We start from the raw sequence: 16,977 nt of genomic DNA, 5'->3' as shown, positions 1-16,977 counted from the left end.
AAAATAGTTTACAGTGATTACACAGTCTTCTGGTCATAACAAATTGTCTTGAATACAACAAATGTAATCTATTTCCTTTAATTATTTTACAGTTATCCACAGTAAATTTCATTTATTATGCTTCTACTTGCATAGCCATGGGAAAAAATTCCTGTAGATATTCCTGCCCCTTTGACATTAAACATTCATGATTGCTAATTTACTTTCATGAATTACTGAGTTATTGGAATCTCTAATAAAGGGTAATTTCATTGACCATGACAAGGAATTGCTTTTCTAGAGCAGACATAATGAGACCTAAATACTCTCTGAATGTCTTTTTGGTTTTTGGTACTCAGGATTGAACCCAGGGTGCTTTACCACTGAGACATATCCTCAGTCCTTTTTATTTGGAGATGGGGTCTCACTATATTGCCCAGGTTGGCCTCCAACTTTGAGATCCTCCTGCCTTAGACAGGGATTACAGGTGTGTATCCCTTACCGCGTTGGTATTTATTTATTTTTAAGAGATGGGGGTCTCACTATGTTACCTAGGCTGACCTTGAACTCCTGGGCTCAAGGAATCCTCCTGCCTCAGCCTCCAGAGTAGCTCTGAAAATCTTGAATGTGATAAATGAATAGGTAAGCCAAGGAAGAAGCAAACTAATTTTTCAAAAGAGCTTTCACAAAACGTTATACCAAAAATTAGTAACATTAAAACAAAAATAATTCACTGTAGTATGTAGGAACAATTTGTAGCGTCAGTGGAATTAAAGCTAGAAAACATGTATGTGTGAAGTGATAGATTTTTAAATACAAGCAATAATTTGACAAAAGTAGTAGAGAAGTCTCTAAATTTTTATGCCATGCTACATTTTCCTTTTCCTGTTGGAGTTCTTGTTCTAGCGTGGACCCATTGTCTTCCGGTGATTGTTCCTAGTGTCTTCCTTTCCATACAACTGAGATTTGGCTTTCTCCTTCCTATACTTTAAACTTCTTGCCTGATTTAGCTCTACTCCCTGTTCTTGAAGGACCCATTGGGCCACCTACCTACATGTTATTTACGCGCGCTCCCTTAAAAGAAGGCTTAGGGGTGTTGCTAGATGTCATAATGACTTTTCAAGAATTCCAGAACTTTGGACGCCACTACAGCCTGCTTCCGCCCCGCCCCGCCCCGCCCCGCCCCTCTCCGCCCCGCCCCGTCCCTCTCCGCCCCCTCTCCGCCCCCTAAACCTTGCGGCGGCGCACTGCATGCTGGGAGTCGTAGTCCCTGTCGGCCTCTCCCGGAAGCACTGAAGGGCGCGGGAGTCCAGCCCGTCCTTCCGAACTGGAGGGCACGTCTCTTAGCTGCTTTCTTTCATTCGCTCAGGCGGAGCTTCCCCGGAGCACAGCCGGGTTCGACTGTGTGTCCGTCTGTCTTCAGAGTTTCAATAAAGTTTTCCTACCTTGTACGGAGCTCAAGATGGCGGCCTCCTGGTCGCCCTTGGTTACCCTGCACTCCTTAGCGCGGAGCCGGCTGAGCAGGAGATGTGTTGGGTGCGGGGCCTGGGCCGCCGCTCTTGTTCCTCCGGCCACCGGCCCTGGGAAGCCCCTTTGGAAAGGTCAGTGATTGTGCCATGAGTAGGCCAAGCCGGCTGTGCATTTATATAATCGGAGAAGCCACGGGGGTCACCCTCCCTCTGAGATCTCCAGGCACCTCCTGGTTTCACGGTTTTTCTGAATTAAGGGGTCCTTCGAGAGGAGTTTGTTTTGCCCTTTCATATCCCCCTGTTCATAAAAGAGCTCTGAGCACTGTGAAAACTGCCCTGTGACTTTCTCTTTGAGGGTCAGAGGTCGATCCATAGTTGGATCCTTCCAGACGTAGAAAGCTGAGACCTGATGAGTCCAAGCGCGAGAGTGCCTGGCTTAGAGGGATTTGAGTGCCGGGTTGGTGTCTGGGGACCTCTACACCCGGTGCCTTTCCGCGCCCTTCAGGCAGGTGACTGGGCGTAGGATTAGGAACGGTGCCTCAACCCCAGCAGACCTCGCTGTTCTGGGATTCTGGGAATGCAGGACTAGAAGCTTTCTCATATTGAGGGATCCATTCTTGATGCTTTCAAGGTCCAGTGGAGTGTGTTTTGTCACCAGACTTTCATCATTCATTCATTCAATTGTTGCATGTGCACGATTGAATGAATGTATGCTTTGAGTAACCAAGCCCACAGGAGTGCTAATATTACTGCCCTATTTATACACTACTACTGAAAGGCAAGGACCTCGTGTCATTTTTTCCTCAACAGTGCCTGGCACCTCTTGGGTAGATATGATTTTCAAATGAACGGTGAAGTTATTCTTTCCCCCATCCAAATACCTGTGTTTTCCCTTTTCTCATCTCCAAGTACCCCTTATATATCTTAATGAATTGATATACCTTCATAAATTACAGTGACATAGGCCTGTAATCCCAGTGACTTGTGAAATTGAAGCAGGATGAGGCAGGAAAATTACAAATTTGAGGCCAGCCTGGGCAATTTAGTGAGATGTTTCAAAATACATAATAATAATGAAGGACTGGGAATGTAGCTCAGTGGTAGAGCTCCCCTGGTTCACACACACACACATTAGATACCTTAATAAATGGCTTCTCATTGTTGAAAAATGTAATAATCTTTGACCGTTACCATCAAGGCAGTCGAAATTAATCTAAAACTCTCATTTAGTAAGTCACCTTAGGCTTGCTTTTTTCTGCAAAGATCAGTTTAATGCACTTAATGTATAATGAAATATTTTGGTAGTATAAATTCTGTATCATAATACAAATTTTAATTTTAGAATAGCCAATAGGGTTGGGGATGTAGCTCAGTGACAGAGTGCATGTCTAACATTTAGGCCCTGGGTTGGATCCTTGGCACTTGCAAAAATAATAAAATAAATGGACAAGAATAGTCAATAAAAACAAATGATACAAAATTCAAAATTTATAAGGTGAAATATGATAAAATGTAAGAGTATATCTTAGCAGCTTAGTTTTCCTCCTCAGAGGAAGCCTCTAAGAACTAGTTTCTTATGTATTCTCCCAGAGGCATTCTGTGTATATACAAGCATATATGTATATAAATATCTATATAAAAAATTAAAGTAGTAACATACTAAACTGTTCAGTGTATAGAACAGATAATATTTAAATTTAGTATATCTTGGTGATCATTCATGTCAATAAGTATAGAACTGCTTCATGTTTCAGATTGTTAAAAATAGGATTCTGTGTATGTACCGCTGTTCGTGAAAATTAAGATTTAAGAAACATCATTATAATACCATGTTTGATTTGCTGAATGCTTATTCTGTGTCATTCAATATACTAAGTGCTTTTCACATACACAATCCATTTTTAATACTTATTATCCTCATTTTAGGAATCATGAATCAAAGTTGTGAAAGTTACATGACCAGTTAGTGGCAGAACTTGTGGGGTTCAAGAAAAGACCATACTTGAATTTACACCTGACCCTAGGGCCATTTCTCTTAATCTATAATCATACTATGTACTCATTTCAGCCTGCTTCTGGGTAATGAGAGTTGATGAAAATATAGTTAAGATAGAGACCGATTTAATTGTAACTAAAAATGTTCACTCCTCCTCTTTAAACAAAAGGAAAATTTAAGTTGAAGAAAAAATTTTTTGAACCCAGTACTCTTTATCACTTAGCTACATACCCAGATCTTTTTTTTTTTCTTTTTAAGAATTTAACCTTTATTCTATTTATTTGTTTTGATTTGTATATGGTGCTGAGGATCAAACCCAGTGCCTCACCTGTGCTAGGCAAGTGCTCTGTCACTGAGCTACAACCCCAGACCTTTTTATTCTGAGACAAGGTCTCATTAAATCTTCCTGCCTCAGCCTCCAGAGTCACTGGGATACAGGCATGTGCCACTGTAGCCAACTTTAAATTGAAATTTTATTCAGGTGTTTAGAGTCTGATTTACAAATGTTTTCTGTCCCTTTCTTGATCCTTTCTTTTTTTAACATTCCTATTTTATCTCCATTTTTTCATCTTTTGAAGTGTACTGTTTAGCGCAGTGTACTGTGAGTGAAGCATTGGTTTAATCAAAAGGAAATAGGTAAAAGAATGTCTTTTTTTCCTTCCCTAAGTATTGGTGGTGAACCCTGGACGACTTTACCCCTGAGCTGCACCTGACCCCAACCCTTTTGAGATAGGTTTCTCGCTAAATTGTGGAAACTGACCTAGAACTTGCAGTCCTGCTGCCTCAGCCTCTGGAGTTGCTGGGATTACAGTGCCCAGCCAGAAGGGTGTATTTTTTTTTTTTTTTTTTTTTTTTAATTTTTTAGTTGTAGATGGACACAATACCTTTATTTTATTTATTTATCTTTATGTGAAACCCAATGCCTCACACATGCTAGGCAAGTGCTGTACTATTGAGCTATAGCTGCAGCCCCCAGAAGGGCATATTCTTAACTTGGGTTTTCTCTCTCATCTTACTTTGAAGCCAGCTCTGGTGCTGAGATAATTTTTAAACTGGAGCTGTGAAAATTCTGTGGATCTTAAAGTCCAAATCATCTACCTGACTACCTAACCTTAGGTTTCTTAGGAAGTATAACATTATGAATTCCATATTGGGATGTGTGTATTTCCATTAGATTATTAAACAATTGAAAGTAAAATTTGGTATTTTATGTAATTTAAACATATATGTACTCTTGATTTCACTGCCTGCTTTCTTTTAGGTGGAAACGTATTTTCATTTAATGTAACAGTTATTCAACTTCCTGATAGTTAAATGGAGACATTTTATTAGAAACTGTAGTTGCTCGGACTGGGGTTGTAACTCAGTGGTGGAGCGCTTGCCTGGGACGTGTGAGGCACTGGGTTTGATCCTCAGCACCACATAAAAATAAATAAGTAAAATAAAGGTACTGTGTCCATCTACAACTAAAAAAAGAAGAAGAAGAAATCAGAGTTGACATGGTATGAATGGAAATGACTGAAAAGTGGTTCATTCAGTGAAGTCTTGTACTAAGTGTAAGCCAGTGTTCTTTAGGGGAACATGATTTAGGGGCTAAATTACTGCTATGGTGAAAGGCAGGACGGGGATGGGAGCGTAGATAGTTTCTGGTAGAATCGACAGTCCTAGAGAAGACGAGAAAGGGAAGGAGTTAATATCAACTTAGGTTTGGGTCATTTAATCAAGGGAAACCAAACCAAGATGAAAAACGTAGGGCCAGAGGCATATTAGGGAAGATTCAATTTTGAGCTTGTTAAATTGAAAGTGTTTTTGATGATTCCAGGTAAAGAGTCTAGTTGGTTTGTAGGACAGGGGATCCAAGACTGAGAAAGGCAGAGGCAGGCAGGCTGCGTGGAAGGCCATAAGAATGGAAGGATCAGCCTGGGGAGATTGTAGAGTGCAGTGGAGAAACAGCGGAGGGTGAGTCCTTGGGGAAAACTGATATTTTATGAGAGGAAGGGAACCTCCTAGGAGAGCAGAAAGGATGTAGGACGACTAGGAGAGACTCTAAGGAGGAGAATGTTTCAAGGCTTTATACAATGTAAACAATAGCATGTTTGAAATTGTTTTATTTCTAACCTTAGAAATTCAGTTTATTTTGTAGAGACCAGGTGATGTGAGGGTCATATCTTGTGCTTTCTTTTTATTATAGTGTCCTGTATCACAGTTATATTTTTAGGTGTTGCTATTAAATGATGACTCATATTTACCTTTGACTCCACAATTTCTTCTTTAGTATGGCTGCATAGGAGATTGTTCCCAATTAAGCATTAGTATAAGTAGAACTAACCCCCACTAACCACTGAATTGTCATGATTTATTAGCAATACAGAACAGTAGTTAAGAAAATGGCCTTCAGATTTACCTTTTATTACACAATTAGATAAATGCCTTTATGTGAAACTTATTTCAAGTTTCTTGGATTTCTGCTAACATATTAGATAAGAGTGCTCATGTCTATTCCTGAGACTGATTAACTTCATGATAATAGAGTGTTTTTTAAAAAAGATTATTATTATTTTAAGCATAGCATAGTTTATTACATAGGCATTGCTAGAGCATTTGTCTAGTGTGTACAAGACCCTGGGTTCAATTCCCAGCACCACATATAAAGCTATAAAAGGTAAAAAGGGAGGTAGGCATAGCTAGTACCCCAGACATAGGGACCTAGGTATACCTAGCACCCTAGACATAGGGCCATACACATAGCTAGTATTTCCTTCACCCTGAGGTGAAGGGTCAGGTGGTTGTAGCGGGGTGAGTCCAACCATGGAACTGATAAAGAGATCCCAAATGGATTACTGATGTACTGTAGACCGACACTGTTTTATAGTATTTTAAGGGCTTCATTTTCTTTAAGTAAATATTTTTGTTTAAACAGGATGTGACTATATTTTGGATTTGTCTTTTCACAAAAAGAATCACAGAAACAGTAGAATGTCAAAGGTCTAGAAATTGGTATTTCGAACTCATCCCGGTATAGTAATATACTCTAAATTTTCTGACATAAAAATCATTTAGCTTCTTGAATATATCCAAACCTTGTTTTCCTATGCTACTGACATCTTTCTCTGACCTGTAACTAAGATTTGCCCCAACTTCTTTTTTTTATTCTGCGCTTTACCACTGAGTTTTATCCCCAGCCCTTTTATTTATTTTTTTATTTTGAGACACTGTCTTGTTAAATTGTCAAGTCTGCCCTCTAACTTACAAACCTCCCATCTCAGCCTCCTGATTTGATGGGATTAGAGGCATATGCCACCACACTCAGCTCTAACTTTTCCCTTAAAAACATGTTGGAAGGTTGGATGTCAGTCCTTCTTGCTATGTTTTGTTTGACTTGCCCAGTGTTCTCTATTTTTTTTTTTTTTTTTTTTTTCTGTTACTGGGTATTGAACACAGGTGATCTCTACCACCAAGCCACATCCCAAGCCCTTTTCATTTTTTATTTTCGGGCAGGGCCTTGCAAAATTGCCCAGGCTGGGGCTGAGGTTGTGGCTTAGTGGTAGAGTGTGTGCCTAGCATGTGTGGGGCGCTGGGTTTGATTCTCAGCACCACATATAAACAACTAAAAAATATATTTAAAAAAAATTGCCCAGGCTGGCTTTGAATTTTTGATTCTCCTGCTTTAGTCTTCTAAGTAGCTGGGATAATAGGCATGTGCCACTGTATCCAGCTCAAGATTCTTTATTGAGGCCCCATCTCTATTCCTGCTCTCTTGGAGGTACCTTATACTTTAATCTCCAGAATCTCTTTTATAACCTGCTTTCGCTGTCTCGATTGTCCATTTTTATTTCTTCTCTTCATTGTTTCCATCCCAGAAGCTACTCTGTCAACATGTCCTCTGGTCATACTCTTGACCCAGTACCAGTTTTCAACAAAAAATTTTTTAAAAACTTTTTTAACAGTGCTGGAGATTGAATCCTGGGGCACTCTGCCACTGAGCTACATCCCCAGCCCTATTTATTTATTTATTTATTTATTTATTTATTACTGGCCTTGATTTTGTCTGTCCCCCTGCCTTAGCCTCTCTGAGTTGCTGGGATTACAATTGTGTGTCACCATGCCAGCTTGGGCTTTTTTTTTTTTTTTTTTTTTTAAATTAACTAATTAATTAATTATTTCTTGAGGAGGGGGTCTAGCTACATTGCCCAGGTTGGTGTTGAAGTAGGCTCAAGTGATCCTACCCACTCAGCCTCCAGAATAGCTGGGACTATTAGAGGCATGCTTTACTGTGCCCAGCCAATTTTCAACAAATTTCAAACAAAATTGCCTGAATATGCAATTCACGTTTTTTTGATTCTTCTTTTAAAAATATTTTTCAACTGCACATATTTATGAGGTAATTCAATATATGTATACAATGTGAAAATGATCAAATCAAAAGTATTCTGTCTCCTTAAGCATTGATCATTCTTTGTGTTGGGGACTTTCAGATTCTTCTAGTTCACCTAGCAGCTTGGGAGGCTGAGGTCAAGAGGATGGTGAGTTCAAAACCAGCCTCAGCAACTTAGCAAGGCCCTAATCAACTCATTGAGACCCGACCGTGTCTTTAAATAAAATATAAATAAGGGTTGGGGATGTGGTTCAGTGGTTAAGCACCTCTGGGTTCTATCCCCAGTACCAAAACAAACAAACAAACAAACAAACAAACAAGCAAACACACTTCTAGTTTATTATAAATGTACAGTAAATTGTTATAAATGATAGTTACCCTATTATGCTATAGAATATAACTTAGGCATCCTATTTGTATTTTGGTACCCATCATCCAGCTGTCTTCTGTCCCCACTCCTCTCTTCCTTTCCTAACTAGTAGTGATTTTTTTCTTAGCTTCCACACATGAATGAGAACATGCTGTATTTGTCTTTCTGCGCCTGGTTAATTTCACTTAACCTTATGTCCTCTAGCTCTTTCCATGAACATGTAAATTTTTTTTTTTTTTATTTAGATGTTCTATATTGCTAAGACTAGCCCAGAGCTCCTGGGCTTAAGTGATCCTCCTGCCTCAGTTTCCTGAGTGCTGGGACTGCAAGTGCCTACCCCAGTGGCCAGTGAACATGTAATTCTTACAGTAATTCCCTCATAGGGTTGTAATACAATTTATATTTTAAACCTAACTCCAGTAGATCCCATTTCAAAATTCTCATGTATAAATGGGTGAGCATATACAACCTAAAATAAACATAACAAATACATCATTTATCTTTTGAAAGAAAATGGATTCCTTAGATCTCATTATTAAATAGTGTATGAGCAGAGTGAATATTAAGGAGTTACTCAGTATGCTGGGCCATGTCCATAATTACTTCAGAATAGCTTTATTCAGATTTTTAGGCAGTATTTTACTGATTTGTTATCATGGAATTTTAAAGTACTATTTTTTTTCCTTTGTAAAGTTATACACATTGGCACATTTAAGATTAGCTAGCTTCCTAGGAAAAGAATGATAACCAGGAAGCATTTAGTTTTAATTTTCATAATTTTTCTATTTAAATCAAAAGCACCCTTTTAAAGTCCCTAAATCAGTCTTTTATAAATAAAGTAAATCATCTTGTGATGCATTCCTTGATGATGGCTTATGTTGTTTTTCTAAAGAAAGAGTTTAATTAAGATTTGATTTTCTTCTGTTCTGTACTTGGTTTATTCATCACAGAATCAAACAGGTCTTTAATGCCACTGATAAGTCTTGAATTTTTTGGTCATTGATGACCACTTCAGTTTTAAAAAGAGCTGGGGAATATTTATCTTTTGGGTATGATTAGAGTATAATGAAGCATAAACAGGCTGTCTATGACCTCAGTATGTGTGTCTGCCATTATAGGAGAACATTTCTGGTCACTGGCTACTATTTATGGTTTGGTAAAATCAACACAAATGTACAAATAACTCATGAATAATTGTGAACACAGTATTTGAATGGATGTTTAATAAATATGCATTAAAAACCTAATTACAGTAATGAAGTTTACAGCTGAAATTTTAATCCAACCCCTTAGAAATATTAAATGTGCTTTTCCTGATTGTGCATTTTTCTCACAGCAGTTGGGTAAACATTTTAAACTAGAAATCTAAATTTCTTATATAGTTTTGATTTTATTTAACTAAGCATGTGTGTTCTTTTTGACAACAATATACTTTCTTTTTTGTGAAGAAGTAAAGTCTTTATAGCAGTTTTAGGACTGGTAAACATATGGGATCCCAGATGACTACTAAAATATGACCTGGGAAGATTAGATTGTGATTTTGGTTTCACTTTGTTTTACTGAATTAATGTTTTACTTTGTTGTTTACATTTTCTCATCTGTAGAATGGGATATTTATCTTAACTCTGCATTCCTTGAAGATCATTTTTGAGACTCAAAGAGGTTATTACATGAGAAAATCCTTTGAAAAGTGTAAGAAGTGTTACATAAATGTGCAGCTATGTTAAGAATAATTGAAATATTAATACTGAAATACCAGAGGCAGTGGATTTCAGTCAGTAAGTAGAACTGAAGTGAATTCTTCTCTATATAAAATAGCTAAGACCATTTTAGTTCTGGACAGTGTTTACTTATATTAACAATGGCAAAGGGTTCTACCTGATTTCAGTGCTTCGAAATTTATAAAATGTAGCTTTTATTTTTCTAAGATTGTACAGAGGGCCTCTTTAGACAACCATGGATGGATTTTGTTCTCTTGGATTAAACCACCTTTTCTCTGGATTCTCTGAACATCTAGTGGTCTTAGAAATCATGAGAAATTATGAGTTACTGCTTTCATCATGATGTTGCAAAGAAAGCTGTTGAAACTTCATTTATAGTATGCAAGCAAATCACCAAGGTAAGCTATCTTCATTTAGTAAGAAGTGGATACTGTTTTGTTTTCCCCTTGTAGTACTGAGGATTGGACCTGGGGGCACTCTACCATTGAGCTACATTCCCAGCCTTCTTTATTTCTGATTTCGAGATGGAGACTTGCCTAATTGCTGAGGTTGTCCTTGAACTTGTGACCCTTGTGCCTCAGCCTCCCAAATTGCTGGGATTACAGGCATGTGCCATCATGCCTGGCTAGAATATGGCTTTAAGAAGGAACTCAAGTAGTCATGAATTGTTTCTACATAGCAAATATAAAGATAACATTTTATAGAAACTGTCTTTGGTGGTGCACACCTATAATCCCAGCAGGAAACACTGAGGCAGGAACATCTCAAATTCAAGACCAAGCTTAGCAATTTAGGAAGCTCCTCAGCAATTTAGTGAAACTCTGTTTCAAAATGAAAACCAAAAAAGACTGGAGATGTGGTTCAGCGGTAAAGTGCCTCAGGGTTCAATCCCTAGTACTAAAACAATAACACCAATAGAATAATATTTCATGGAATTGTGGAGTATTAGAACTGAAGAGGACCTTGGATCATGGAGTCGGTGATGGTTTGGATCATTGTGAGAGGTTGTAGACACTTTGAGGAGGGGTCTCATGGTAGGTTTTAGGTCATTGGGATTACCCTTGAAGGACATTGTGGGACCCTAGTCTCTTTCTCTTCCTGGCCATGAGGTTAACAGCTTTCCTCTACCAAATACTCTTGTCATGGGCTATCACTGACCCAAAGCTATAGGACCCATCAATAATGGACTGAAACCTCTCAAACTGAGAAACCTCTTATCTTTATAATTTTTAAAATCTCAGTTAATTTTGTTGCAGTACTGGAAAGCAAATTATACATAGTCAAACAATGTGAGTTAGATGTGTTGTTTCTACTATTTCTTTTGAGGAATCCTACCCAATTTTGGATAGCCCTATTAAAAAAAACTTTTTTTTTTTTGGTACTGGAAATTATACCTATGGGCACTTAACCACTGAACCACATCCCCAGTCTCCTTTTAAAATTTTTTATTTTGAGACAAGTCTCACTAAGTTGCTTAGGACCTTGCTAAGTTGCTGAGGCTGGCTTTGAACTTGGGATCCTCCTGCCTCAGTCTCCCCAGTCATTGCAATTGCAGGTGGTATGCAACCTCTTTAAGTAGGTTGAAATGCAAGCCTTTCAGCAACATCTTGCCATTCCTCTTAACTCTTTCCTCAAGCATAACAATATAACTCTAGTTGTGATTCCTGATTCCATGTGTGACAAATATTATCATTATTATTATTAATTTTTTTCTTTTTGGTACTGGGGATTGAACCCAAAGGTGCTCTACCACTGAACTATACTCCCCATCCCCTTTTTTTTTAAGACAGGTACAAGTTAAATTCCTGAGGCTGGCCTTGAACATAAGTTCCTCCTGCTTCAGCCTCCTGAGTAGGTGGGATTACAAGTGTGTGCCACTGTACCTGGCTGTATGACAGATCTTTAAACATATCAAGACTAATAGTGTCTCATTCATTTATTCATTCATGTACTGATTGACCCATCAAATTATGGGGTGGCCTTTTGTCTCACTTCCATGTGATAATGGCATTGCATTATATTTTTCCTAGTTAGTCATTCATCCTCCTTTTTCCTGGTGTTATCGATTCACCAACCACAAGGTACTGCTGTTTTTTCTTTCCTTCTCGTCTCTGTCCTCTTCTCTCTTTTTTCTTTCTTTCTTTCTTTCTTTCTTTTTTTTTTTTGGTGATCCTGAGATTGAATTTAGGGCCTCACTTAAGCTAGGCAGGAGTTCTAACTACTGAACCAGACTCCAGCCCCTTTCTTTCTTTTTTATTTTTGTCTTTTCTTTTTTGGAACTGGGGATCAAACCCAGGGCTTTGCATAGGCAAGGCAAGCACTTTGCCACTAAGCTACATCCTAGCCCCTGTTTCCTTTTTTTAACGGATTTTTTTTTTTTTTTTTTTTTTTTTTGTGATTAGAAGTTGTCGACTCTAATAAAATCTACAATCTAACTTTTCTGTCTCTTTTTGTGTGTCCTATTTAAGAAGTCTTTGCTTACCTCAGGGCCATGAAGGCATTTGTGTATTATTTTTTTTTGAATGGTCCCAGGGACTGAACCCAGGGCCTGTTGCATACTAGGCAAGTGCTCTACCTCTGAGCTACATCCCCACCCCTTCTTACATTTTATTTTAAGACAGGGTCTTGGTAAGATGTTCACGTTGCCCTCAAACTTTAAATTCACCTGCCTCAGCTTCCTGACTGGTATTATTATAGGCATGTTCCACTGGAGTGAATATTTTTTTGGGGGGGGGTACCATTGTTTGAATCCAGGGGCGCTTAACCACTGACTCATATCCCCAGCCCTTTTTGATATTTTTATTCAGAGACAGGGTCTCACTAAATTGCTTTTGGACCTGGCTAAGCTGTTAAGACTGACTTTGAACTTGTGATCCTCCTGCCTCAGCCTCCCAAGCTGCTGGGATTATAGGCATGGTGCTGGATTTTTGTATATCATGTTAGGTTTGGTTCAAGAATCCCTTTTTCCACATGGATATTCAGTTTACCTTGGAATATTTTTTGAATAGAGTAGCTTTTATCTGGGCTACTGCAGTGCTATTTTGACCTAAATCATATGCCGTGTATGTATGGTCTTCTATTTTAGTCTATTGGTGTATTCTTGTGCCAGTATTACACTATCCTAATTCCATAGCTTTATAATAAATCTTCATATTTGGCTGTATCAGTTGTCCATTTTTTTCTTTTTCAAGATTGACTAGACCTGAGTTGATAATATAGTCATTAGGCACATTTGAACACTGAGCACTTGAAATGTGTAATGTGACTAGGGGAACTAGATTTTTAGTTTCATTTAATTTTTATTAACCAAATAAAATTTAAAAGACACTTGATTTAGCTGGTGGAAAACTTATGTATTCTTAGAACAACTTAGGAAAGTGATACTACTTTTCAGTGTAGATTTAAAAAAATTTTTTTAGTTGTCAATGGACCTTTATTTTATTATTTATTTATTTATATGTAGTGCTGAGACTTGAACTCAGTACCTCATATATGCTAGGCAAGTACTCTACCACTGAGCCACAACCCCAGCCTCTCAGCTGTAGATTTTATGAAGTCTAAGTACAAATTAAATATTTCCCATGAAAGTTTGGATTCAAAATTGAGATATATTTTAAGTGTAAAATACTAATTTTATTGACAGTATTGAAAAAAGAATATATAATATTTAAAAATTTTAAATTTTGATTACATGTTTGGTTACATGCTAATTATAGTTCTTTTTGTCAAGAATGGTAAAGGGTTTGACATTTTTGCCTTTTTATTCTGCTTGTACTATAACATGTTAGCCTGTCACAATTTCGTCGATATTGGCAGAAGACATGAAACTCTGGGGTCACTGGAACTTCATGTGTGCCTCAGTTCTCCTTGTCCCTCAAGTCCCTTGGGACAATTCAGACATTGGCCTACATGGATAAGGCATTTTCAGTAGGTTTGTTTCACAGTTGAGGAACCCAGGGCTCAGGAAACTCCATCTTTCACAGGGAGTCTGTAAATCTAACTTTAAAATTTTTTTTTTTTTTTTTTTTTTTTTTTTTTGTAGTTGAGGATGTACAGTATGCCTTTATTTTATTTGCTTATTTTTGTATGTGGTGCTAAGGATCAAACCCAGTGCCTCACACGTGCTAGGCAAAGCACGCTGCCACTGAGTCACAGCCCCAGCCCTGTAAATCTAACTTTTGACCTGAAGGGAAAGATTCTTGTGGAAAGCAAACATCCACTCCAATACTTATTATTTAGCATCTGCCTTTTTGATTATCAAAATAGGTGTGAAGTGTTATCTCATTTAGGTTTTGAGTTACCTTTCCCTAATGACAAATGATATTGAGTATCTTTTCATGTACTTTTTGAACATTCAGATATCTTCTTTGGAGAAATGTGTTTTCAAATCTTTTGTCCATGTCCAGAATGGTGGCACAGGCCTGTAATCCCAGGTACTTGGGAGGTTGAGGACACCCTGGGCAATTTGCAAGACCCTGTCTCAAAATAAAACAAAAAAGTTGGGGGATACAGGTCACTGTTAAAGCACCCCTGAGTTCAATCCCCACTACTAGGGGTGAGGGGAACCCATATCCTTTGCTCATTTTAAAGATTGCTTTGTTTGTTTCTGCATTGTTGAATCATAAGAGTTCTATTTTCTGAATATAAATTATCAGATGTGATTTGTAAATACTTTCTCTAATATGTAGGTTGTATTTTCACTTTTTTTTTGTTTGTTCATTTTTTTTTTTTTTTTTTTTTTCCTGTGCTGGGGATTGAATCCAGGGCCTTACACATGCTGGAAAGGACTCTATCCCTGAGTTATACCACTAGCGCTATTTTACCTTTTTTTTTTTTTTTTTTCCTTGTAATAGCCTTTTTTTAATTTCTTTTTTTTAATTGATTTTTATTGTAAACAAATGGGATACATGTTGTTTCTGTTTGTACATGGAGTAATAGCATACCATTTACATAATCATATATTTACATAGGGAAATGATATTTGATTCATTCTGTTATTTTTTCTTTCCCCCCACCCCTCCCACCCCTCTTTTCCCTCTATACAGTCCCTCCTTCCTCCATTCTTGCCCCCCTCCCACCCCCCATTATGTGTCATCATCCGCTTATCAGTGGGATCATTCGTCCTTTGGTTTTTTGAGATTGGCTTATCTCACTTAGCATGATATTCTCCAATTTCATCCATTTGCCTGCAAATGCCATAATTTTATTATTCTTCATAGCTGAGTAATATTCCATTGTATATATATATATATATATATATATATATATATATATATATATATACCACAGTTTCTTTATCCATTCATCAATTGAAGGGCATCTAGGTTGGTTCCACAGTCTGGCTATTGTGAATTGAGCAGCTATGAACATTGATGTGGACTGTATCTCTGTAGTATGCTGATTTTAAGTCCTTTTGGTATAGGCTGAGGAGTGGGATAGCTGGGTCAAATGGTAGGTCCATTCCAAGTTTTCTAAGGAATCTCCACACTGCTTTCCAGAGTGGCTGCACTAATTTGCAGCCCCACCAGCAGTGTATGAGTGAACTTTTTTCCCCACATCCTCTCCAACACCTATTGTTGCTTGTATTCTTGATAATCGCCATTCTAATTGGGGTGAGATAAAATCTTAGAGTGGTTTTGATTTGCATTTCTCTTATTACTAGAGATGGTGAACATTTTTTCATATGTTTGTTGATTGCTTGTATATCTTCTTCTGTGAAGTGTCTGTTCATATCCTTAGCCCATTTGTTGATTGGGTTATTTGTATTCTTTGTGTAGAGTTTTTTGAGTTCTTTATGTATTCTGGAAATTAGTGCTCTATCTGAAGTATGAGTGGCAAAGATATTCTCCCACTCTGTAGGCTCTCTTTTCCCATTGCTGATAGTTTCCTTTGCTGAGAGAAAGCTATTTAGTTTGAATCTATCCCAGTTGTTGATTCCTGCTTTTATTTCTTGTGCTATGGGAGTCCTGTTGAGGAAGTCTGGTCCTAAGCCGACATGTTGAAGATCTGGACCTACTTTTTCTTCTATAAGATGCACGGTCTCTGGTCTGATTTCAAGGTCCTTGATCCATTGTGAGTTGATTTTTGAGAGATAGGGGTTTAATTTCATTCTGTTGCATATGGATTTCCAGTTTTCCCAGCACCATTTGTTGAAGAGGCTATCTTTTTTCCATTGCATATTTTTGGCACCTTTGTCTAGTATGAGAAAATTGTATTTATTTGGGTTTGTGTCCGTGTCCTCTATTCTGTACCATTGATCTTCCTGTCTATTTTGGTGCCAATACCATGCTGTTTTTGTTACTATTGCTTTGTAGTATAGTTGAAGTTCTGGTATTGCGATACCCCCAGCTTCATTTTTCCTGTGAATGATTGCTTTAGCTATTATGGGTTTCTTATTCTTCCAGATGAATTTCATGATCGCTTGTTCTGTTTCTGTAGGGTACGTCATTGGGATTTTAATTGGAATTGCATTGAATCTGTATAGCACTTTTGGTAGTATGGCCATTTTGACAATATTAACTCTGCCTATCCAAGAACATGGGAGATCTTTCTATCTTCTAAGGTCTTCCTCAATTTCTTTCTTCAATTATTTGTAGTTTTCATTGTAGAGATCTTTTATCTCTTTGGTTAGATTGATGCCCAAATATTTTATTTTTTTGAGGCTATTGCGAATGGAGTTGTTTTCCTCATTTCCCTTTCAGCTGTTTCGTCGCTTGCATATAAAAATGCTTTAGATTTATGTATGTTGATTTTATAGCCTGCTATTTTGCTGAATTCATTGATGAGGTCTAGAAGTTTTCTGGAGGAGTTTTTTGGATCCTCTAAATATAGAATCATGTCATCAGCAAATAGTGACAGCGTAAGTTCCTCTTTTCCTATTCGTATCCCTTTAATTTCTTTGGTCTGCCTAATTGCTCTGGCTAGAATTTCAAGGACAGTGTTGAATAGAAGTGGTGAAAGAGGACATCCCTGTCTTGTTCCCATTTTTAAAGGGAATGGTTTCAGTTTTTCTCCATTAAGAATGATGTTGGCCATGGGCTTAGCATAAATAGCCTTTCCAATGTTCA

General features: G+C 37.7%; 1 protein-coding gene across 1 annotated transcript in view; it reads left to right on the top strand.

The window, feature by feature from the left end:
* Positions 1-1,277: 1,277 nt before the first annotated feature.
* Positions 1,278-16,977, top strand: part of Afg1l (AFG1 like ATPase) — a 195,906-nt gene continuing 180,206 nt past the window's right edge. The window contains 1 exon segment of the mRNA XM_047558780.1: positions 1,278-1,580. Coding sequence (XP_047414736.1) covers positions 1,442-1,580 — 139 coding nt within the window. The 5' untranslated portion in view covers positions 1,278-1,441.

Source organism: Sciurus carolinensis, chromosome 7, assembly GCF_902686445.1.
Source record: "Sciurus carolinensis chromosome 7, mSciCar1.2, whole genome shotgun sequence".
Taxonomy (NCBI): Eukaryota; Metazoa; Chordata; class Mammalia; order Rodentia; family Sciuridae; genus Sciurus; species Sciurus carolinensis.
Note: the sequence above shows the minus strand (reverse complement) of the source record. Positions and strands in the feature narration are given on the sequence as shown.